The following is a 26,456-nucleotide window of genomic DNA, read 5'->3' on the forward strand; positions in this document are numbered from 1 at the left end:
TGCTTACTAACGTTATTAGTTACGTTATTTCTGACCGAATTAGTCATTAATTTGTCTAGCACAGTCTCTAACAGTGTAACAGTAAGAAGCATTTTGGATAAAAGTATTCTGTACTTCTGTATGACAACAATGTATGCCTTTCAAATGTTAAATGATTAAATGATACACAGCGAGTCACGTGCCTGTCGGGGCCAATCAGGCCTACCCCGGAAATAGGAACGGTTGCGGAACTGATACAGGCCGCCGGGCTGCAGCACAAGACACACAATAGCCAGCAGCCTGCGCATATTATATATACATTTCAAAATTCCCAGCATAATATTCTGGGTAGGCATAGCCCCCCCTGGCCTTATAGACCCGCCGCCTATGAGTATGAGTCCACTGCCATTGAACATTTTCATCTTTATTTCACATAATGACAGCTGTGATTTGTTTAATGGTTCACATTAATAATTGTTATTCATTGAAATACATATTTAATTGTTTTATTTTCAATTGGTTTTATTTAGTTTCCAATGTGTGGGATCTGAACATCCCCAGCAAAAACTAATTTAGGAACAATTTAGTTCACCATCAATAATCATCTGAGGATTTTATTCATCAAGAGAGAGAGAGAAGCCTGCTGGCGGAAACATCATTATATATGTTTTATATATTTGATATCTACTTGGATTTAGACAAATTGTATTATTTTGCTTATTTTTCCTTTTCATCACATACATTTATCTCTTGCCCACTTAATCTACTTTATTTCCATTTTATTATTTGACACTTAAAAGTATTTTAGCAATATGTTAATGAGGTCTGTATCATGGGATGGTCGACGGTTGACATTATTTTTTAAATGTGTGATTCCTTCCTTTGTAATTACATCTGAAGTGTAAATATATATTTTTTGCTCAGTCTATTTTTGATGGATTTTTAATTGTCACTTTGCCCGGGGGGGCGGAGCGGTACGTCACATGACCGCGACGGAAGAAAACTTCGTTGGCTCGTTCTGATGACGCCATTCACAGCCCACAAGTTGACAGCTCAACAACAACAAACGTTTCTAAAATGAAATCGACAACAAAATAACAATAGTTTTTTTAGTTAATGCTGATTTGTAATTTCAGCATGAACTGAAATTAGCGCAGTCAAGCAGAGAGCTTTCGATAGATTACTGGTCGCGGTTTAACGTTATAAACAGCACAATAATGTCGTTTCTTGTGGACTCTGTGATCATGTTCACCTCACAGGTAACGTTGACGTGACTTTTAGTTAATATCTTAACTTGTAAATAATGATTAGCGTTACGTTTAGCTTCCCCCGAACCAATATAATCTGCAAGCAGCAGTTTCTCTTGTGCTCTTCCTAGTTAGCAGTTAACGTTAATTTAGTTGGTTGCTCATTTTGTTATCTTGAAAAATATTCACTTGTAAAAATGTCTTCATCATTCTACTCTCCACTTCCATTCGGACATCTCTTGTCAACCCAACGTAGGTGCTGTTTTTTGGATTTGGCTGGTTGTTCTTCATGCGCCAGCTTTTCAAAGACTACGAGGTAAAATCGACATTATGACATTTTACCTGAAAGCACAATTAGTCCATGGTCTCTGGGCAATACGCCCTGTCAGAATAATGTCTACGATACATACTGTAGCAGCATACATAACCTGATCCCACAATGTGCTTGTTGTGACCCATCGGCTGTAGACAGACAGTCCTAGACTGACCATTAATATGAATGCTAACCAAGTGGTTGAGTGACATGACAACAAGCCATGGTGATGTTTGTTGACAGGTGCGCCAGTATGTTGTCCAGGTAGTGTTCTCCATCACCTTCGCCTTCTCTTGCACCATGTTTGAGCTGATCATCTTTGAGATTCTGGGTGCCTTAAGCAGTAGGTAAGTGTTGTGCATTAAAGTGTGTGACAGAAATGCTATTTTCTTTTATGGCTACTAGGTAGGGCTGAACAATTTTGGTAACATTTCTAATTGTGATTATTTTGGATTGATATTGCAATTGCGATATCATATCATTCATGATATTAGAGGGAATAATCATGTTTGCGTTATTATCATTTTCATTGAAAAATATTTCAATTATATCGTATAATTTTCGCTGTGATCTGGATCAAACAAAGATGTTTTCTTAAGTCTGTAGAATTACATTTGTAGGCAGGGTCATCTCTGCAGCGTCACATACAGGGGCGTAACTGACGCCGGGGACATCGGAAAGTGTCCCCCCCACGTTTTACCGTCCAAAGAGCTGAGTCTGACTACCTGTTCTATTATTATGCAAAGAGCAGTAGATGGGGGTCGCATTCTTGCCCTGCACGGGCCAAGTACCCACTCGCTAAAGTACTTGTCTTTGCATAATAATAGCTCGGGTCGTCAGCCTAGGTGTGTGTTAAAATACGTCAAACATATTGTTTACACTGTCTTTCTTCTATTATAACCCTCCCAAATCATATTCAGAAAGTATCACAGAGACTTCTATTGACCAAGGAATTAGTTATTATTTCGCGGTTTATTCACATAACGTTATATTGTTTACACTGTCTTTCTTCTATTATAACCCTCCCAAATCATATTCAGAAAGTATCACAGAGACTTCTATTGACCAAGGAATTCGTTATTATTTCGCGGTTTATTCACATAACGTTATATTGTTTACACTGTCTTTCTTCTATTATAACCCTCCCAAATCATATTCAGAAAGGCACACACAACATATTCCAGTTAACGGTATAATTTTTTTAATGATTCGTTATGGCGTAATCTACTTCCATGCGTATAAATTGCGTTCGCGACCTCCGTGTTTTGGGGGTAGTCATCAGAAAACTCGGATCCGGGATTCGCTCCCATCCGTCGGGCAAGAACTGTGGGTTTTCAGCCTCTCTCTCTGGAGCTTAACGGAGTTTCTGGAGGAGCTTGTTGCGGCTCATGCGCATGCGCACGCTCAACCAATCAGAGAGGGGCTTCGCTCAACCAATCAGAGAGGGGTCTGCAGAAATAGAGTTCAACCAATCAGAGAGGGGTCTGCAGAAATGCGGCTACGAAATGTAGAGACGCATGTAGAGACCCATCGACGTCACTCGCCACGCCCCCAAATCTGTCCCTGGCACACATTGAGAGAGAGTTACGCCACTGGTCACATACGTACCTTAGAATGGTATTATGACACACCTTTTGCCTTTTAACAAATACTTGCACCTCCTGCCATTTGGATATTGCACCAGACCATGTTGCGATCTCAATAGAACTTTGATGAATGGTTCAGCCCTGCAACAAGGATATTTGGCTGTAGTCCTCACTTCTCTATCACACTTCAGTTCCAGGTATTTCCATTGGAAGCTGAACCTCTACGTGATTCTCCTGGTTCTTATCTTTGTGGTGCCTTTCTACATCGGTTACTTTGTCGTCAGCAACATACGCCTGTGTGAGTATAGCATGAGGACAGTTCCATATGGCCGCTCTGCAACTGGTGATAAACTGTTACAACCTACACACCTCGTCACACATGGGGGACTGTTTTCTTTTTCTTTTTTCTTCATACAGTGCAGAGACAGAAGCTGCTTTTTGCATGTGTGGTCTGGTTCACCTTCATGTATTTCTTCTGGAAGCTGGGGGACCCTTTCCCCATCCTCAGTCCTAAACATGGTGAGTCACTGTGCATCTATCGCACCCCACGTCCATCACACCCCACACCAATCACACCCCATGTCCATCGCACCCCACGTCCATCACACCCCACGTCCATCACACCCCACGTCCATCACACCCCTCACCAATCACACCCCACGTCCATCACACCCCACACCAATCTCACCCCACGTCCATCACACCCCACGTCCATCACACCCCACACCAATTGTGCTGAAGGGTCTGCAATTAGGTAAAATTAGACTTAAAATAATCCCCCTTTAAGTTCACCAACCTGTTTAATATGTGGGCGTTAAGTTATTATTTACCACATAATGTTACACTGTCTGCCTATTGATGGCATCTCAGGTTATATGACGGTGCTGCCATCTAGTGGGCCAGAGGTGGTAGTGTTCCCTCGTAAGTGCGTCACTTCCTCTAGGATACGTGTTGTTGACGTAGAACTTGACCGGACATGTTAGAGAACAGACGTGCCTCCAGCGTTGCTCTCGTTAACGTTATAGTTTGACGGTGACCAATGCAAGGATGTAAAGTTGCTTACCAAGCGGACATTATACCACCAAGAGAGAGTGAGTTTTAGTACCCAGCTAATTCGATGTTTAGTAAACGTCTGGGATTAGCACATTACAGCGGACTATAGTATTCCCCATTTATCGTGAACAGTTAGCCGAAGCTAGCTAGCTCGGTGCTAATACCTAAAGTAGCTCCAGCCCATGCGTTGATAGCTGCACTATACTGGGACATATCAGACGATAATAACACAGACCAGAGAACATTTAGATAGGGTCTGTGTCGAAGGGACGCTGTAAGAGGACACAACTAGTCCTATGTCGTAGCCACTAGCAGTAGCCTGTGGTACAGAGGGACCAGCGTGTCTTCAGTAGCTGTCGGCGTGCGCCGTGCAGCACCACGGAGCGGAGCGAGACACTCGGATCCACCACAGCGGAGCATCTGGTCTGCAGGAGCAGACTGGTGGCGCCAATCGGACCGGGCAGCGTCTTCCCGCCCTCATCACCACACAGCGGTCTACTACTCCTCGTTACAGAACCCATCCGGGTTCTTCCTCCCCACCAGGATTACTGATTCTCTCCATCTCTCTCATACTGCAGAGGGAATTGTTCCTCTGACACAGTGGTAACCGCGGCAACGTTTGGCCAGAAGACTTTAATAGAACTATTTGGGCGCCCATCTAAATTTAGTGATAGTATTTAATTAGACATTGTGTAACGTGATAACAATATTTGTATGTATCTTTTTTCCCCTTTTTTGCTTATATAATGGCATTATGATTCAAACAGTTTCCTCGCTCTTTCTAGTTTAGGTGACTCCATTTTAAGTTATTCACTCAGTTGTGTATTTGGTACAATTAGTTTAAGGCCATGGTTAGACTAGTGTATTTGTGGCGTTTTTTTATACGTTTTTGAATACGTTTCATGTCCCTATTACACAGAAATGCGTTTTTTGGCGTTTTTTTGTGGATACGGCTGAAACGCAAAATTGTGTTTGCGTTTTGGAGAAACGCTAAAAAACACGCCGACAACAGCGTGTAGTCTGCATGAGCCGTTGTTGCGAAAACGCCCATGCGCAGTAGATACCATCTGCGTGCCCTTCCGGTGACAGAGAGCTGTCCCAAACCAAATAGCTGCAGCTACTATGTGTTGTCAAGTTATTGTTATAAGGACCCCAGTCCAAGCTACAACAGTCTGCATTCCCTTAACAATTGTTTGTATTGAGCCGTATTGTATTGTACCCATATGCAATATGTTAAAGAAAGTTTACATCCATTCATTCTGCTAGCATTACCAATTGGCACTGCCACTGGATAACATGAGCTAGTGTTAGCTATCAACCCTGTTAGCTCAAAGCTCCTCTTTCAACTTAACAAGCATTAAACAAAATGGCCCAGTCATCTATTCACCTTTGTTTAATACACACAGCGTTGTCTCTAATGTTATCTAACCACTGATAGCTCCCGATATCATCAGTTTGGTGCTGGTTAAGTAGCGTGAGCTAACGTTAGCTTCTAGCCACAATGCTATACTGTTATAATGGCAAATTCCATTGACGTTAGCATGCAGCTAACAATGCTACCGATCGTTTTTTAGACTAAACTATCCGCTCTTGGTGGTCACTTGTGTTGATGTTAGTTTTGTTTCATCAACAAATGACAGGCAGAACACACAGTGAATGTATCCGTTTTGTTTATTGCACTTTTATTAGGCTTTGCTGAAAAAGAATAGCTGCATTGAGTAAATAGGCAAGATGGTGGCACGGCATAGGCGCCTGCCTTATTGACATTTTCTTTGCTGGAGCTTCCAGGAAGTGTATTGGCACATTCAAGTTCTGATTGGTTGAAATTGCCTTCATGTTTGCCACCTACTGCTTTGGCAGTGTACTACATCAGTGTGCTCGGGTGACAAAAACAAAAAAAAAACGAAAGTGTGACTCGAGGCGCACGACGTCGCGGCGAAACGCATATGACAATGATACGAAAATGAAACGAAAGGTGTAACCGCACCCTAAGAGTTAAGGCATCCTACCACACCCCCTAAGGTGACAATTATATACAGTCCTCTAAGCTCCCGCACAATTTGGTCACTTCGAGCCGGAGTTAAACCAGATAGGATGTCACGAAAGAGCGAGGTAGGTTCAAAGGGTTCCTTCCCCCCCCCCCCCTTCCCTGAAGGGAAGACACGTGCTCCTAGGGAGCGTAGATTACCCTCCCGACTAGATGACTGTGTCCTGGGTACACCCAGTAGCCCTAGTTCGGAGAGCAATCAGCATGTGCTAAACACATCAGCTGACCGGACAGTAGGGGACTTTACAACCCAGACGGCAGGCACACCCCAGCTAGTAGAGGGTGCTGCTGCCACACCACAGTTAGATCAGACGGCAGGCACACCCCAGCTAGTAGAGGGTGCTGCTGCCACACCGCAGTTAGATCAGACTCTGAGAACAGAGTCAGACCCGACTGACACCCCCCAGCGGCCTGAAGAGAGGAAGAGACACCAGGTGGCAGTCCCGTGTAGTAAAGACATAACTACCTTCTCGCCACTGAATACCGCCAACCAAGATGAGTATGAGCAAGATGAGCCTGAAGAAGAAGAGGAGTGTGACTCCGCTGAAAACGACTCGCAACCTGGAGAGGATATCAATCCCCCAGACAGAGTGGAGCCACGCAGCAGGCAGGACTTCAATCACTTCCAACCGGGAGAGTTCTTCCTAGACACTCGCAGAACTGGTAGGCCCCCCAGCAGAGCACAAAGCAGAGGGAGCGTTACAAGCCAAACAGAACTCATATTCCAATGCATGCAACAACAACGCGAAGATGCGCTCGCAAGAGAGGCTCAACGACGCCAAGATGCGCTCGACAGAGAGAGAAGAGCCACGGAAGCACTGGAGCGGGAGCGCGATAGAGCGGCAGCCCAGGCCTTGGAGTACGCCCGGCTCGCTACCGCCCAACTGCAATCGGCCTCTGCCTCCAGGCAATCATCAAGAGTCTCCACTAGGAATAACTCACCCCAGCGCCGCCAGCCTGAAAGGGAGGAGCACCCGGCTACGTATCCCCGACCCCGAAGAGGGGACAAGGCCGACTCCGAAGACCTGGAAAGGCGACTGGCTCGTCTGCAGGAGGAATATACGGCACCAGGAGAGGTGCCACCCCCCTCTCAATGTGAGCGGCTACCCGCCACACACAGAGCAACCTCCAGATCCCATCAACATTGGCCCGCAACTACACCGGCCCCTAGGTACGACCCGCTCCCACAGCGCCCACCAGGGAGCGCCATCCCATTCTTCAAAGACAATTCTAGAAGCCAGTACCATGACATGAGGATGTGTCTGGAGTTCCTCCTGGGCGCCGCCAACCACAGCGAGCAACAGAAGTTCCTCGAGCTGTCTATGCACTGTAGGCTGCCTGCGGCCAAGCTCATATGCACTGCCAACGCATACTCCCCCACCCCCTATACTTCTTCTATCCAGGCCCTGGACGAGCGCTGGGGACGCCCGTGGGACCACATATTGGATGAGATCCACGAGCTGGGAGAAATGGCAGACATAAAGGACGACCATGCCCTGGACGCATACTCCTTGAAGGTACAGGCTCTGGTGAGCCTCCTGACGTTTCAAGGAGCCGCCGGCCGCACTGAGCTCTATGCAGGCTCCAACGTAGAACGCTTCGTCAGGAAGCTTCCAAAGGAAAGGGAAGAGAGGTTCTGACGGGAACACGAGCGTCTCCACCCTCAACAGCCACTGTCTACCCTGATGGAGCTCTCAGAGTTCCTGAAGTTGGAGATGAGGCACATCCGCCTCCCCAAGCGGGAAGAGCCGAGAGGCAATGGACGCAGTGGACGAGACAAGTCCGACCGAACGGGGCGGCCCGTTAGGGTGCTGACCACCGTACATGAAACCACATCAAAGGAGCACCAAGGGCCCCCGAAAGGCCAATGAGGCTTCTCCTCCCAGAAGAAAGGAGAGAAGAAGACTCCGCCGCCATGCCAGTGCTGCACAGAGGTCCACTGGCTAGACAACTGTACCGTGTTCAAGGAGAAGACTACAGAGGAAAAGAAACAGTGGATAATAGAGAATAAGCGGTGCTGGAAGTGCGCCCGTGAGCACAGAGCAAAGGACTGCACCCTCAAGGGACCCTGCAGACAGAGCGGGTGCGGGAAGATCCACCTCACGGCCCTCCACGACCTCAACAATAGAGACGACAAGGCTAAGCCTTACGGGGCGGAAGTCCGTGATGAGCCCTCTAGAGAGCTATGCAACTACTACGTGGGCCCCGTGAGGGGCAGCACTCCCCGCGTGCTGTTGAAGATTGTGCCGGTGGTCCTGCGGAACCGCGACAAGACTCTGGAGACCTACGCGGTTAATGACGATGGCTCGGAGCGCACGCTGCTGATGCGTGAGGCTGCCATCGCCCTTGGACTCGTGGGCGACGCAGAGGAGCTGGATCTCCTCACTATCCAACCAGGGCGCACCACTATTCAAGGAGAAAGTGTGGCCCTCACCCTCACACCGGCCGGACGGCCGAAGGAAGTCTTCAAGGTGAGCCGCGTATTCACAGCTGCCGGGTTGTGTCTCTCCAGTTACGGCTACCCGATGGAGTCCCTCATGAAGAGGTACCCACATCTCCGTAATCTGGGGATCAACGCTGCAATGGAGGTGAAGCCCACCCTCCTGCTCGGCTCCGATAATGTGAACCTCACTTTACCCAAGCACATCATCCCGGGTCCACCCGGATGTCCCGTCGCCCTGGAGACTCCGCTAGGCTGGACCCTGCAGGGCCCCATCAGTCTAAGAAATCTGAACGCTTCATTGGAGCGGGGCACGAAGACGAGGCACTGCTGGAGAATGTTCAGAGGTTATGGCAGCTGGACATTGCTCCATACAAAAACGAGAAGATACACACTCGCTCCAAAGAAGATAAGGCGATGGATCTTCTCCAAGCCAAGACCAAGCGTGTCTGCGTGCACGGTGTCCTCAGATATGCCACACCGCTCTTGAGAAGAGAGCCCATGCCGACCTTCAAGGTTCCCCCAGGAGTAGCGAAGCCGTGTCTGCTTAGCACTGAAAGAAGACTCAGCAGAGACCCCGAGACGGCTGCCGCCTACGCCACAGAAATGAGCAAGCTCATAGAGTCTGGACTCATCAGGAGGCTGAAGCCTGAGGAGGCGGAAAGGAGTACCGAGTCATGGTACCTTCCACACCATAACGTTAAGCACAACGGAAAGAACAGAGTGGTCTTTAATTGCAGCTTTCAAGTGCGCCAGCAGAACCTCAACCGCTATCTCCTGCCCGGTCCGACTCTGACCCCTCCTCTCCTCGGAGTCATGGTGCGCTTCCGACGACAGAAGACCGCCATCAGTGGCGACATCAAACGCATGTTCCATCAGGTGTGTTTGCTCGACGAAGATAAGCCACTCATGAGGTTCTTGTGGAGAGAAAACCCAGACGACCCGGAACCGTCCATCTATCAGTGGGAGGTGCTGCCCTTCGGGACGACCTGCAGCCCGTGTTGCGCCACCTACGCCCTGCAGCTTCATGTCGACGACGGCGCCGCACCCCCCGGAGTCTCCGATGCTGTCCACCACAGTTTCTATGTGGACAACTGCCTCCACAGCGTGGAGACCGCGGAAGAGGCCTACAAGCTGACATACGCACCTTCCTGGCCACCGCTGGCTTTGAGGTCCGCCAGTGGGCCACCAACGACCCTGAGGTCGTCCGAGACCTCCCAGACGAAGCGAAGGCTGACAGCAGCGAGACCTGGCTCTCCCAGTCAAGTGAGGACGCCCAGGAAATGACTCTGAGTCTCCTCTGGCATTTCAAGTCTGACACCCTGTGTTACCGGCAAAAGAAAATCGAAACTCGCCATTACGTAACAAGGAGGTCGATCTACAGTACTCTGGCGAGTCAATATGACCCGTTGGGTTACATCAACCCCTACACGACTCGTGCCAAGGCTCTGGTCAGCGAGCTGTGGACTGAGGCGAAGGGATGGGATGACCCCCTACCAGAGACACTCGGGCGAAGTGGAAGAAGTGGGAAGAAGAGCTCCCCACCCTCCAACAGATCGAGTTTCCCAGGAGCTACTTTCCCTCGAGCGTCAGTCTGACCGGCAGCCAGCTCTCCCTTCATGTATTCTGTGACGCGTCTGAGAAGGCATATGGTGCAGTAGCGTACCTGCGCGCGGTGGAGCCCGACGACACAGTCCACGTCTCCTTCATTCTTGCACGCTCAAGAGTTGCACCCAAGAAGCAGCAATCCATTCCCCGGCTGGAGCTCTGCGCATCTCTAAGTGGAGCCCAGTTGGGAAAGATGCTGAAGGAAGAGCTGCACCTCCCCCTTCACGCGGTGTCGATGTGGTCTGACTCCACAACAGTCATCCAGTGGATCCAGTCGACTTCGTGCAGATATAAAGTATTCGTGGGAACAAGGGTGACAGAGATCCAAGAGCTTGTGGGGATCAGCTGCTGGCGATACGTTTCGACAGAGGTCAACCCGGCGGACGTGATCACCAGAGGTGCGACCCTCGAGGAATTGGCACGTCCCAACCTCTACCACCGTGGACCCGACTACCTACGCAAGCCAGAAGAAGACTGGCCTTCTCCTCCGAACTTGGAGAACGCAGAGGTGGAGGTGGAACTTAAGAAGTCCATCTTCTGCGGCCTCACCGGACTCCTAGACCCATCAAACACCGGCGGTCCCAAGGTTGAGGATTGCCAGACCCTAGAAGAGCTCCAAGTACGTACCTTCCACCACCGGAACCCCGGTCCCGGAGACCCGACCCCCCTCAGCGCCGACGACTACGCCGCAGCTGAGATCATGTTGCTGCAGAGGGTGCAGCGGGAGGTCTTCCAGATCGAGATGGCGTGTTTGGGACGGGAGATGGAGCTACCAAAAGACAGCAAGCTGAGGCTACTGGCCCCCGAACTGGACGAGAAATACCTCATACGTGTCGGAGGCCGCCTACGACGGGCTCAGGGCCTCACCGAGGACAGCAAACACCCCATCCTACTCCCCTCGAAGCATCCGGTGACTAACTTGGTGATTCGTCACTATGACACCAAATTGTATCACCCTGGAGCGGAGCGGCTCTTCGCGGAGCTCAGGAGAAGGTTCTGGATACTTCGCGGCCGGGAGGCTGTGCGGCGTTACCAACGGTCATGCACAGACTGCCAGAAGCTCAGAGCCCAACCCATCATGCCACGAATGGCTGACCTCCCGTCCTGCCGCCTCCGTCTCCAAGAAGCGCCCTTCCACAACACGGGCATGGACTGCTTCGGGCCCTTCACCATCAAGGCGGAGATCGGGAGAGCAACTGCTAAGAGATGGGGAATCATCTTCAAGTGCCTCACCATGAGAGCCGTCCATCTCGAGGTGCTGGCTGAAATGACAACAGACAGCTTCCTCCAGTCATTCCATCGATTTACTGGAAGGAGAGGGCGACCCCATACCTTATGGTCTGATCACGGGATGAACTTCAAGGGAGGAGAAGCTGAACTCATCAAGAGTTACCACCAGATGAGTGAGGAGTTGAGGGACGAGCTGGCCTCCTAACAGGTCACCTTCTCCTACAACCCTCCAAATGCACCCCACTTCGGTGGAACGTGGGAGAGAGAGGTCAAGTCAGTAAAGGCTGCTCTAGCAATTTAAGCTTCATTCAGTGAAGCTTAAATAGCTTGTTGTGATCTCAGCAAGACCGACGGCTTCTCAGTTACAGTGGGTGACAATATTGTCACAAGGAAAGACGAAATTACCTACCTGGGTTCCATCCTAGAGGCAAATCTTTCCTGTGACAAAATGGCATCCAATGTAATAAAAAAAGTCAACCAATGAACTAGATTCTTGTACCGAATCTCCTCTCTGGTAAACAAGAATACCCTGAAGACTCTGGCAGGAGCACTCATTCAAGGGTACTACGACTATGCGTGCACCTCATGGTACCAAAGCACCTCAAAGGCGCTTAAAACAAGATTACAAACATCACAAAACAAACTGGTCAGACTACTACTTGACCTTACCCCCAGAACCCACCTCACCCCTGCCCACTTTGACAACCTAGGATGGCTTAGAGTAGACGACAGAGTACAGCAACTTGCAATGGGCCTGGTCTACAAGATACACTATACGACTAAGGTACCCATGTACATGTCAAAATACTTCCCAAAGGTCAGTGAATACCACAACCACTACACCAGAGGAAGCTCAACAAATCATGTTAAACCCAGATTCGGCTCAAACAAGGGACTAAACACGTTTCACAATTATGCCACATCAATGTGGAACGCCCTACCCAAAGCTGTAAAGGAATGTGAATCCCTACCCACATTCAAAACCGCTCTTAAAGAGCACCTACGGGAGGCTGCAATTCGAAACTGGCCACCGTAAATGCCCAAAACCCCCACCACCTCCTAATAGACAGTGTCCTCCCCACCGCATGTATATATTCCCTCCCCGCCGTATGTATATTTCTCTCCCACCCACCCACCCCCTCCTAATGTACAGTCCCCTCCCCATCATATGTATATACTCTTGTCAGGATCTAGGGGAAACAGTACTGTATATTTGAATACCGTTTATGTCACAAATGTATCAGTACTAAATACCTATATGTCCCTATGCCATAAATGTCATGTATGTTGTGTATGTCATAAATGTCTATATGAATTGAAAATGGGGGACCCTGATGTAAACAAGACAAACGTCTTTCTCAGGTCTGCATCCCCTTAACAATTGTGTGTATTGAGCCGTACTGTATTGTACCCATTCTGCAATCTGTTAAATAAAGTTTTCATTCATTCATTCATTCATTAACAAATTTAAAGGGGCACTTCACCAAAAAAACAATGCTGATTTATTTTGCACATAATTTCACACACATCCAAGAACTCTAAAACAGTTTTGTACACGTTAATTTTGTTTTTTTGACAGTTATTGAGAGTAATTGAGTTTCAATTATGGCCACCAGTGATGTCATCAGGGACATTGAATCCTTGTGTGGTGTTAATTACAACTCTGTGAAATTATAAGGTAGCAGTCCCTATAAGACAAGGTATTGATGTTTTTTTTTTATATATACAACCTGCGCTGATATTCACGAAAATAGGGTTCTATGTATGTCATGCACTCCAACCCTTTGGGTGTCCACTAGGGTTGGGTACCGTTCACATTTGAACCGATACCGGTACCTGTGAATCGATACCGGTACCCAACGGTACCTTTTTTAGTTTTTTTGGTACTTTAGTCTCAACATTCTTTATCTACCTATCTCAGTTATAAAAAATTAGTCCAAACTTCAAATGATTTATTATCATTATAATTTATTTAGAACAATTTGTTCATTTAAATATAATATATAATATTGCAACGAGCGTTGTCTGCATCTAGCTTTGTAAAGTGTAACCACACTTGCGACCGTTTTCGGCTTGCCATTGCCCCGACTGCTTTGTTGTTGAATCAAATCAATAAAATCCTAGGTCAGCGTGTATTGTACGCGTGAACGTTGACGTGAACATGCGGCACACTTCATAGGTTTTGTTTTGCGGTAAACTAAACGCTGACGTCATCGGTAACGAAATTGTGGCACCGGTGGATCTCACGTGAATCGGTACTCCGTAGTACCGACGTGATTCAGTCGATACCCTTAAAAGTACCGGATTCGGTCCCCATCCCTAGTGTCCACATGAAGTAGAATCTGAAATGGGTTTGATGGGGAAACAATGTAGGAAACATCTTGGGGATAGTCCATGGTTCTTATTAGTATTCCACATAAACCCCTTGAAGTATCAGCATGGAGTGCCTCGAGGTGAGTGGTGTTCTCAGTCTGTCGCCGTCTGTTCCCCAGGCATCCTGTCCATCGAGCAGCTGATCAGTCGCGTCGGGGTCATCGGGGTCACGCTCATGGCTCTGCTGTCGGGCTTTGGTGCCGTCAACTGTCCCTACACGTACATGTCCTACTTCCTCAGGTGAGCTCGGTCAACTGTTACACGTACATGGCCTACTTCCTCAGGTGAGCTCGGTCAACTGTTACACGTACATGTCCTACTTCCTCAGGTGAGCTCGGTCAACTGTCCCTACACGTACATGTCCTACTTCCTCAGGTGAGCTCGGTCAACTGTTACACGTACATGGCCTACTTCCTCAGGTGAGCTCGGTCAACTGTCCCTACACGTACATGTCCTACTTCCTCAGGTGAGCTCGGTCAACTGTTACACGTACATGGCCTACTTCCTCAGGTGAGCTCGGTCAACTGTCCCTACACGTACATGGCCTACTTCCTCAGGTGAGCTCGGTCAACTGTCCCTACACGTACATGGCCTACTTCCTCAGGTGAGCTCGGTCAACTGTCCCTACACGTACATGGCCTACTTCCTCAGGTGAGCTCGGTCAACTGTCCCTACACGTACATGGCCTACTTCCTCAGGTGAGCTCGGTCAACTGTCCCTACACGTACATGGCCTACTTCCTCAGGTGAGCTCGGTCAACTGTCCCTACACGTACATGGCCTACTTCCTCAGGTGAGCTCGGTCAACTGCCCCTACACGTACATGGCCTACTTCCTCAGGTGAGCTCGGTCAACTGTCCCTACACGTACATGGCCTACTTCCTCAGGTGAGCTCGGTCAACTGTTACACGTACATGGCCTACTTCCTCAGGTGAGCTCGGTCAACTGTTACACGTACATGTCCTACTTCCTCAGGTGAGCTCGGTCAACTGTTACACGTACATGTCCTACTTCCTCAGGTGAGCTCGGTCAACTGTTACACGTACATGGCCTACTTCCTCAGGTGAGCTCGGTCAACTGTTACACGTACATGGCCTACTTCCTCAGGTGAGCTCGGTCAACTGTTACACGTACATGTCCTACTTCCTCAGGTGAGCTCGGTCACGGAGCGACCAGTGCATCCTCCACTAAAGACATTCATAGTCTACTAATGTACTCGACCATGGTACTGTTCAAGTTCTTTTATTTGTCAAATACACAACAATACATGGGCATTGCAGGTAATAAAATATTTTTGTTTCGACTTTTGTGTTTCAGACTCAACAGTGCACAATTAAGAAACAACAATGAATGGTAACAAGTAGTAGTAGTAAGATCAAATCAAATATAAAATGAGGTAAAATAAAACTGTCAATTATTTACAGAAAGTGTCTTGCCTAAAAGTATATGTGCATATTAAGGTGGAGTGCAAGGCGGTCGGGTGGCGTAGCGGAGATTGCGCTCGTCACCAATGCAAGAGGCTGCGGTCTCGACTCCCGGAGTCAGCATTGCCCTGCGGCTTGGGCCGGTCGTCATACTAACTCGTTTGGCTGAGTTAGGGGGAGGGAAGTCGTTGGTGGTAATCTGGCGTTGTGGACAGCGACGCCTACAGGTCAGGTCTGGGTGCCTGCTCAGCGAAAGGCAGGAAATGGTGAAGGCAGCGTGACCTCCCACACGTTACGCTTCACCAATGAGAGTCCTTGCTGCCAGGTGAGAAGAGAGCCACTGGCTGTCGCCACATGTGTCGGAGGAAGCATGTGGTGGACTTCAGGGTTCCCTTGTACCGACCAGTAGGAGGAACATGCGCACAACAACCAGGTAGGGGAGGGGGGGAAATTGACATGACGACTAAAATTGGGATGGGGAGAAAAAATTGAAAATCAGGCGGAGAAAAAGAGGATAAAAAAAAAAAAGGTGGAGTGCAGAGTGCGTGTGTGTTCAAGAGTCTTTTAACACTTTGCCCGCCGGGCAGTTTGCCCATCTCATGCCCCTCTCTGCCAGCACTATAACCCTATGGAGTGGCTCACCTTCTTTGCAGGGCTATACCTTTTTAAATTGTATTGCTATATTGACATTACTATGGCCCATTCAACATCGATTATCTATCGTTCAGGATGTGGGAACGTTATAGTTTTTCATTCATACAAAAATACCTTCTAGAATATAAGTATGTTTTTAACGTTTTCTGCAGTAATTCTTAGAGTGTGATTTATAGGCCTAAACGCATATATAGATTATCGATTGGCGTGTCTTCCCTAGACACGCTATATTAAAAAATTCAAATGTATATGATCGGTACAGTTATGCTTCATCATGCGTGAAGGAAAGGGGGAGGGGGGGGGTCATTTATAACTCCTTGATTGTCACCAACTGCTTTATGTAGTATGGGTTGATTTATTGATCTGATGGTTTGTAAATAAAGAAATGTACAATCGGGCTAAAAATAACGTTAGTTGCCTCTTACCGTTCGCCGACGAGACTGGAGGGAAAAGATCCCACTTATTTGACGTAGAACTCCTAGATCCATTTCCGGTTTGTATGTCGCAATAAACGCCCAAATCATATTGAGTATTGAGTTATGTCAGCCATCCATATGCACGCCAGTGTTTGTCTGGAGTACCGTAACGAGATGTGACTGCCGGACGGATTTCCCAGATGCACCGATTGCCACTTCCGGTTTGACTTGAATGTAACTCGCCCGATCATCCACCAGGCGGCGGTATTGAGGCGTTGCAATATTGTGCAGGGTCCCACTGGATCACCAGAGGCTGGGTGGCTGAATTATGAATGCCATGGCGAAAAAATTAAATATGATCTCAATAACGCTGTACAGCGAGGTCTGGCGGTCAACGCATGGCGGGCAATATCGCTGTACAGCGTTTTTGGCAAGGGAAGTGTTAAGAGGTGTGTGTGTGCATTACAACTGGAGTTGGTCCCCGGACCCTGGGAGCCACACTGTAGCTGACCCACTGCTCCTGAATAGTTAGGATGGGTTAAATGTAGGGATGCTCGATATTGGCTTTTTTACCGATATACCGATATTGTCCAACTCTTAATTTCCGATACCGATATCAACCGATACCGATATATGCAGGGTTTCCCCCCCCCAAAAAACGGAATAATTTCAGGTAATTAACATTACATATGTCTTGTTGTGGAATTAACATAACATTATGCATACTTTTGACAATAAATAAAATCAGAATTTGTTCTTACTTGCTTGCCTGGGTAAATAAAGGTTATAGAAATGTAAAATAAAAATAAATAAGTTTTTTTGAAAACCGATACCGATATCACATTGTAATGCCAATATCGGTAGGCCGATAATATCGGACATCCCTAGTTAAATGTAAAGGACAAAGTTGATTTAATCGACAAATCTTAAAAAATGTGTTTCCCACTATATGCAACCATTCAGAAGGACCTCTCTTAAAACCTATTGCTTACCAGAGATGTGATGTAACTGTGAGGTTCTGCAGAAACATGACAGCATGTGATGTGATTATGTGATCTTCTACAGAAACGTGACAGACAGTGACATCCTGGCGCTGGAAAGGCGGCTGCTCCAAACTATGGACATGATCGTCAGCAAGAAGAAACGGTAAGAGAGAAATAATATACATGTGTATATTATTTATATAATAATACTACTAATATATCCCTCTAGATTCAGCCTCTTTCCTGCCTGAAGAAAATGTAAAAATATATATTTTGGGCTGTATCTGACTCAGAATCCTCTCAGTCAAATCCGATTTGGCTGTTCAATACGCCGATTGTGTTTATGTTGTCAATTTGAAACATTCTCAATGGACCCACGTTTATTTGCTAATTACAATATCTGACAGGAAATACACTTGAGTCCAAACTGTTCCCTAGCAACAGAATTTCAGTGAAACTGTCTATTGCGATCAGAAACTATGTTCAGGAAAACTTGTATGTCGGCCCTGTTGCGTCTCCTCTTCTCTTCTTTATGTGTGTATCTGGCCACCGGCCCTGTTCAACTCAAACTCTAGAGCTGTGAGTCTTCACTGGCCTCACGATTCGATTCGATTATGATTCAGCTGTCCACGATTCAATTCGATTCTACTATGCATCTCGATGCAGCTCAATAATATATTACACCCTCAATTTTATAATTAAGCATTACATCACGCGCAGGAGTGGTTTGTGAACAATAAACCATGCCTAGGGGTGGTCGTTAGACCCCCCTAGGCATGGTTTATTGTTCACAAATCACGACTGCAAGTGGTGTAAAGCTTTTATACAACTGCCAGATTCATCCAACCTTATTTCTATACAATAAACACACATTAATCGAAGATTTATTGAAAAAACCATCCGCCAGAAAAAGTAGTTCCCACAACTACAAAAAAGACAAGTTGCCTCCATGTGGAAGCAGCTTGAAGTGCATCCAACCAAACTAACACATCCAACTGTGTATTATTGGAATGATTGAGAGAAGTTGCCTCATGTGGAAGCAGCTTGAAGTGCATCCAACCAACTAACACATCCAACTGTGTATTATTGGAATGATTGATTGAAAATTGTATTACCAGATGCAGAATGGGTACAATACAGTACGGCTCAATACACACAATTGTTAAGGGAATGCAGACCTACTTTCCATAGAACTTCATTCTTAGATGCTTCTATATAAAGTAGGTAAAACAAATTAAAAGGTTTTCTTTGCCCTATAGGAAAAAAACGTTTTCTTCGCCCTATTCTTTTTTTTTTTTTTTTAAATACTTTATTTCTCAGTTTACTAGACAAGAACAGACAAACAAAAAGGAGGAGACAGAACAAAAATAAACAGACATAACAAAACTAAAAAAAAACTAAAAGGACTGCCAGACAGGAAAATAAAATAACAGTGTGACTTAACTCAAAGCATTAAAGTGTGTTGTATAGCCAGGTGTTACAAGGTGCAGGTCAAACATGATATACAGGGGTGAATCTCTGCAGAGTGCAGTTATTTGTCCTTCAGATAGTCAATGAATGGGCTCCATATGTCCGAAAACCTGTTGTGCTCTTTGGATCTGTGATAGCGGATCCTCTCCATCTGTATGATTGTGATCATTTCATTGAGCCATTTCTGGAAACACGGGGGTGTAGGTGATTTCCAATCGGTTAGAATAATTTTTTTTGCAGCTACCATGCCGAGCATTAGTGTCTGTTGTTCCTCCCTCGTGTACCTTAAGGCAGTCTCTGAACACCCAAAGAGTGCCAACTCTGGATCAGGGGGAATGTCCTTTCCATAGACCCTGGAAAACCACTGGAATATTTCACCCCAGAATTTTTGTAAATGAGGACAGAGCCAAAAGAGATGTGTTAAAGAGCCCTCTGCAACTTTACACCTGTCACATAATGGAGAAAGAGATAAATTCTGTGTAGTTTGGTCTTTGAATAGTGGAGTCTATGGATGACTTTAAATTGAATCAATTTGTACCTAGCATTGATCGAGCAAGTTTGGATTCTAGTCAAACCTTCATTCCATATGTTCTCAGACACCTCGAGCCTTTTACTGCTGTGGCTTCAATGTTTAGCCACAGGGGGGAATTATTAGATGGTGTCTCACCCGAGAGTCCCCTCTGCCCTATTCTTTTATTTATTTTTTTAAACCTACTGTAGAGGGCCTAAACTTAACCAGTTGGAAACCAAGCGTACAGTAATAAAATTAGCAATCAATCAATCAATCAATCAATCAACTCAATAGGCCATGCTCACTTAGAACAGCGCAGCACCCAGCTCTCTTAGTCTGACTATCCCCCGCGTTGCAGGCAGAGTGTGTGTCAGTGCGTGCGTGCGTGTGTGTGTGTGTGTGTGGGGGGGGGGGGGGGGGGGGGGGGGGTGTGGCGGTGGGTGGAGACTAGAGCGAGCGCTGACAGTCGAACGGAAAAAGAAATTGAAAAAAAATTGTAAATTAATCAATCAATCAATCCGCCATTTTTCTTTTGTTACAGAATGATTCAAGACCCATCAATTACATCATCCAACATTGTTTAAACGACTAAGACATTCGCTGTGACAGAATCGCTTGATATTTAGTAGTTTAGTCGCTATCAACATATCCATTTGTAAAGATTATTGTCCACCTTCTTGTGATCCGGCTGAGTGATGTGATGTGGGTCGGTTGTGGGCGGGTCCTGGGCCAGCAGCGTGGAATTGTTGCCAATAAAGACGTGTAAAATGACTGTTTCAGCCAATCAGAATCGAGAAATTTGCATGCCGTTGTATAATCTATATTATTGCACATGGCTTCTTTTTCATCAATGAATTAATACAAGCAGTATTACTTTTATTTAGAAAGTTCTTAAATCAGAATGTCAAAATAAATGTCTTTACTAGTGTTGCATGATACAGATACTAGAAAGGTATCTCGATACCCAGCTGTTAAAAACGGTTCAATACTATTTTTATTAGTATCAGTATTAGTATCAATACTCTTAGAATAGACTGATGTTGTATTTTCTATGAGTTGAGTGGATGCATGACCAGAGCACTAGCTTTAACCCTTTGATCGCCGGGGTTAAATTCATAATTTACCATCCCTCGCCAGCCCTATTTAACATGGAGAAGTTCCCCTTCTTTGCAGGGCTATAACTTTTAAAAATGTATTGCTAAATTGACATTACCATGGCCCATTCAAAGTCCTATATCTATTGTTCAGGGTGTAGCAACGTTATACTTTTTCATTCACATATTCATACTAAAATACGGTCTAAAGTATAAGTACGGTATGTTTTTATCGTTTTCTGTACCAGGCTTGTAGCGGGTACCAGGCTTGTATTAGGAGGAGGCATGTATAAGAGAGAGGCCTATATTTCAAATTTTCAAACGGATCATAATGAATAAATCAACATTTTGTGTCAGTTTGAACCCAGTAAAATGTACTGGGTTCATTTATTGAAACCAAGTACTGTATGAAATAGTAAACAGTGCAATTACAGGTGGTCACCAGGGGCGGAGCTAGGGGGTGGCTACCTGGGCTCAAGCCCCGGATGTATTCTGAAAAGCCCTGAATCTATTTAAAAATTTTTTTTTTTTTTTTTTTTTTTTTTTTTTTTTACAATTCATCATTGTTACATGAAAATATGTTTGCACCAGATTTAGCAGAAGCTAATTTCCATCTGTGGTCTATCCAGCTGCTAACTGTATTTGAGTGAGTTAAGTCTTGGTGTTATGGTAGACTCAGACCTAAGCTTTAAATCACAATCAACAAGTTGACAAAAACTTAATTCTTCCACCTTAGAAACATAGCTAAAGTACGGCCATTTATAAATCAAAAGGACGCTGAAAACCAGATCCATGCCTTTATCTCAAGCCAACTCGACTACTGTAATGCACTCCTTACCGGCCTCCCGAAAAAATACGATAACTATTTTATTGCAATGCACTATTGCATTATTTTATTCTATTTTACTAACTATTTTATTGCACTGCACTATTTTACTTTGTATCAGTGAATCATAGACGCCTGGCCATAAGAGCATTCGGAGCATCTCTGCTCTCCCACTATTGAACTTGGGGGAGCAAAGGTATGATCTTGCTCCACCACTTTTTGATTATATGAAAAATATGATATATCTCCCCCCAATATATAAATCTAACCATAACTACGTTATGGTTAACTGAGTTTTATAGTAAAAAGAGCAGCTTTATTGGTCAAGATTGAAGGCTCTATATTGCAGGAAATTGCACGTACAGGTTCATTAAATTCAAAAAAAATCTGTCGTGGAGGGGGTCGTGCCGGACCCCCTCCAAACCCCCCCCCCCCCCCCTTGCCTGCCCAAAAAAAAATAAAAATTATAAAAAATAAAAATATAAAAAAAAGGGGGGGGGGCCCATCTGGGCTAAGCCCCGGATCTCCTACAATCCTAAATCCGCCCCTGGTGGTCACTGGTCATTTCAACGTTTTCAAAGTGAAATCAAGTAACTTTACCTTAGCAGCTCAGTATGCAGCTCAGTATATTAGTAACCCGGCTTGTATTAGGAGGTTGGCTTATAATTGCTTAGCTCAAGAGCGCACCCGGCCATTAATAGAGACCCGGCTTGTATTTGAGACCCGGTTACTATTAGAGGAATTACGGTATATTGATGATGAAATACAGTTTGATAGCAATCGGCGCGAGATAAAACATTTCAACTAGACGTGGTTCTAGAAGTTACTACGTATCATCTGATGTTGACCGGATGGGCGGGGGGTCGTTTATAATTCCGTGGGCAACGTTATATCATTCATCTAGTGTGGGTGATATGATCATTGGAGCAGTTAGTATAGAAGACATTACAAAATAACGCTGAAACTCACCGTAGCTTCCTCGCGCCGTTGGGAGATGAGCGTGGAACAGAATTTTTTCTATTATGGGATATAGAAATACCCGATCCATTTCCAGGTTGTATAATAGTATATACGTCCAAATCATGTTGTTTATCGAGTTATTGGCAACGGATCGATATCCATTGTGTCGAGCTTGAGTCCCGGGACCTATAGCGAGTGATCGGACCAAAGTGAAATGAGCACCAGCGTCACTTCCCTGTTTATGCCCTGGGCGATCTGCCGATCGGCCACCAGATGGCGCTCTTGAACCGTTAGAGAGTTTTGATTGATTGATTGATTGAAAAGTTTATTAACAGATTGCAGAATGGGTACAGTACAGTACAGCTCAATACATACAATTGTTAAGGGGATGCAGACCAGAGAAAGACTTTCGACTTGTTTACATCAGGGTCCCCCATTTTCAATTCATCATAACATATATGACATACATGACATACAGATAGACAGTACTGCTACATCTATACATTTATGACATATCAGATTTGCAAATACAGTACTGTTTGTGATACAAAAGTGTCCAGAAAAGGAGTGTATATACATTTGGCATAGAAACTGTACATTGGAGGAGGTTGGTTGGGTGGGGTGGGGTTGGGTGGGTTGGGTGAGGGCTGTACATTGGAGGTGGGGGGGGGGGGGGGGGGGGGGGGTTGGGAAGGGGACACACACACATTTTACACTGTACATTGGAATATTGACAAAGCCTTACTTGGTCATTTACTGTACAACTAGGTTAGGACATTTGTAGGGGCCAGTTTCGAATTGCAGTCTCACGTAGGTGTTTTTTGAGAGTGTTTTTGAAGGTGGGTAGTGATTCACATTCCTTTACAGCTTTAGGCAGGGCGTTCCACATTGATGTGGCATAATTGCGAAACGTGTTTAGTCCCTTGTTTGATCCGAATCTGGGTTTTACATGATTTGTGGAGCTCCCTCTGGTGTTGTGATCGTGGTATTCACTGACCTTTGGGAAGTATTTTGACATGTACATGGGTACCTTGGTCGCGTAGTGTATCTTGTAGACCAGGCCCATTGCAAGTTGCTGTACTCTGTCGTCTACTCTAAGCCATCCTAGGTTGTCAAAGTGGGCAGGGGTGAGGTGGGTTCTAGGAGTCAGGTCAAGTAGTAGTCTGACTAGCTTGTTTTGAGATGTTTGTAATTTGTTTTTTAGTGCCTTTGAGGTGCTTTGGTACCATGAGGTGCAAGCATAGTCGTAGTACCCTTGAATGAGTGCTCCTGCTAGAGTCTTCAGGGTATTCTTGTTTACCAGAGCGGAGATCCGGTACAAGAATCGCGTTCGTTGGTTGACTTTTTTTATTACATTGGATGCCATTTTGTCACAGGAAAGATTAGCCTCTAGGATGGAACCCAGGTAGGTAATTTCATCTTTCCTTGTGATAATATTGTCACCCACTGTAACCGAGAAGCCGTCGGTCTTGCTGAGTTTGTTATTTGAACCGAAGAGAATGGACTCTGTTTTGCCCATGTGTAATGATAGTTTGTTGTCGGCGAGCCATATGCAGATTTTTCCTAGTTCCGAGCTGAGGGCTTTTTCAACCTGTAACTTGTTCTTGTCAGAGACCAGCAGGGCTGAGTCGTCCGCAAACAGGAACAAGTTGCAGTCACAAGCTGACGACATGTCATTTGCATAAATTAGGAATAGTAGCGGTCCTAGTATGCTTCCTTGTGGAACACCACAGCTCACTGTGAGGGGGGGGGATAGTGTACCGTTTACTTCCACCATCTGTTCCCTCCCCTCCAGGTAGGATTGTATCCAGCTCACTGATAAACTATCAAAACCAATTGCTTTTAGCTTGTCAATCAGAATGGTGTGATTGACAGTGTCGAAGGCCTTTTGTAGGTCCAGCATGACCATGCCGCAGTATTTGCCCGCGTCCACCTCTTGTTTGATGTGGTCGTTCAAGTAGAGAAGGCATGTGTCAGTGGAGTGGGATGTTCTGAAGCCAGATTGGAATTCGTAGATTAGATTTTTTTCCGCAAGGTACTTTTCGATCTGTTCGTATACTATTTTTTCCATGACTTTCGAGATGGATGTAAGGATAGAAACAGGGCGGTAGTTACCCGGGTCTAATTTGCTGCCCTTTTTGTGCAGGGGTGTTACTCTCGCAATTTTGAAGTCCTTGGGGACGTGTCCCTGTTTTATGGAGAGGTTTATTATGTGTGTGATGACTGGGGTGATGGCTGCTGCTGAGTCTCTGAGGAATTTGGAGGGGATGTTGTCATGGCCAGTGGCCTTGTTTGGTTGGAGGGCGCTCAGTTTTTTGAGTACCTCATCTGTAGTTACTATTTCCAGTTTGAAGTCGTCTTTGTGGACGCCTAGGTTCTTGTAGTATGCTACTATGTGTTCTACCCCATACTGCCCTGAGTGGGAGGGTAGTTTGTTTACCAGTGTTGTGGCTATGTTTGTGAAGAAAGTGTTTAAGTAATTGGCTACATCCAGCTTGTCTGTGATGAGCGTGTTGTCCGTCTTTATGTTTATGTTTGAGAACCTGGTTTTGAGTTTTTTACTGCAGCCTAGTTGATTGTTGAGTAATTTCCAAAGTTCACGTGGTTTATTTTTGTTTTCCTCGGTTTTGTCATTGATGAAATTTTTTTTAGCAGTTTTGATCATGGAGTTTACGTCATTTCTTAGTCTGTTTCTTTCTAGTTTGAGTTCAGTCACGTGGTCTTGGAGTTCACTGCTCGTGCTTTTGGTAAGCTTTGACTGACTTTTACGAAACTCAGAGCATTTTTTGTCTCTGGCTTTCATAGCGGTCAGTATTTCAGTGTGCATCCATGGCTCAGCGCGATTTTTTACCCTGGTGGTTCTTAGGGGGGCCATGTTGTTTAGTATTGATGAAAATTTGGTTTTGAAGCCAAGCCAAGTTTCTTCAACCAGTGTACCATTGAGTTCATCTGACCAGTCCAGACTCTCCAGTTCAAGGTTAAAGGCCTCGCTAGAGTAGGTTTTGAGGTCTCTAGATGTGACTGTTTTGTGACAGCCAGCCTTTAGTTTTAGCTTTTTGCGGGTACAGAATATTGACAGGGGTTCACCAGTCCAGTACATATAATGTCTCTGGGGGAGAAATATGATTTCGATCACAGATTTTTGAAATATTGATATCAATGACGCTGTACAGCGTCATCGGCAGAATAAGCATGGCGGGGAATGACGCTGAAAAGCGTCAACGGCGATTAAAGGGTTAATAATACAATAATAATAATAATATATTTGATTTGTAGGGCGCTTTATAGTTGTGGAGCAAATCCCAAAGCGCTACATTGTAAAAGAACATAAAAGCGAGCACATAAAAGCTTAAAAAAAAGTATTTTAATAATCGATTATGTTCTGTCACTGCATCGATGCTGAATTGTCCACGTCCGCATCACGATGCATCTTAGAATCGAGAAACTTCCACACCCCTATCAGACTCCAGCATATCCACTGGCTTCCTCTGCCTTCGAGAGCATGCATCGCTCGTCACTGTTTTCTGCACTTATTTTCCCTACTAAGCTGCTCACCAAGTGTCTACTCACTGAGAAAAACACCTGCAGCTTATAACAGAGTAGAGGATGGAGATTTTGAGTTATTTTTCACTCTCTGACACCCTGTATAATGAAGGAGATGGGACGCCATGGAGTTGAGTTACCCGGAAGTCACCTACATTGCATTATGGGTACTGTAGTCTCTACCGCTACATGTCTATCCTGTTTTTATTTTGTTATTGTAATAAATACACAATAAACGACTGCTCAGTTTGAAGAATCTCAGTCCACTCAGCGGTTTCTAATGGATGATTCGACTCGATCGACTTTCAGGGGGCAGCCTTATAATATTATGAAGCGTGTGATGTCATGCGATTCTGTGTCAAGTTCAAGTTTGTTTTTATTTGTCACATATAACGTGCATGTACTCTACAGTGAAATGCTTGGTTCTGTATGAGCCCCTGAGAATGTGCTTCATACAGTAAAAAAGTAGTAAAAGAGGAATAACACTATACAAACTAAAGTACAATCTAAGTACAGTGAGTAAACATGCAGACAATGAGGTACAAATGCAGACAATGATGTACAAAAGTTTAAGGCAAGGTGCAAATGAGGTATGAATGTAGTGCAAATCTCTTTAATAAATAGATAAATATAATGTAGTGTCTAAAGTGAGTGTTAAGGTGAGTGTTTGTTTAAAGTGAGTGTGTGCATGTGGATGTGT

The 26,456-nt window shown here is 45.5% G+C and overlaps 1 protein-coding gene across 1 annotated transcript in view; it reads left to right on the forward strand.

Moving 5' to 3' along the window:
* The first annotated feature begins 1,019 nt into the window (after positions 1 to 1,019).
* Positions 1,020 to 26,456, forward strand: part of LOC311227909 (Golgi pH regulator) — a 48,893-nt gene continuing 23,456 nt past the window's right edge. Inside the window, exons 1-7 of the mRNA XM_084313769.1 lie at positions 1,020 to 1,238; positions 1,483 to 1,542; positions 1,783 to 1,886; positions 3,317 to 3,423; positions 3,543 to 3,644; positions 13,996 to 14,116; positions 17,435 to 17,515. Of these exons, the coding sequence (XP_084169895.1) occupies positions 1,197 to 1,238; positions 1,483 to 1,542; positions 1,783 to 1,886; positions 3,317 to 3,423; positions 3,543 to 3,644; positions 13,996 to 14,116; positions 17,435 to 17,515 (617 nt within the window). The 5' untranslated portion in view covers positions 1,020 to 1,196. The remainder of the gene's footprint in view (positions 1,239 to 1,482; positions 1,543 to 1,782; positions 1,887 to 3,316; positions 3,424 to 3,542; positions 3,645 to 13,995; positions 14,117 to 17,434; positions 17,516 to 26,456) is intronic.

The sequence above is a fragment of the Notolepis coatsorum genome, assembly GCF_963971535.1.
Source record: "Notolepis coatsorum genome assembly, chromosome: 5".
In the NCBI taxonomy this organism is placed as follows: domain Eukaryota; kingdom Metazoa; phylum Chordata; class Actinopteri; order Aulopiformes; family Paralepididae; genus Notolepis; species Notolepis coatsorum.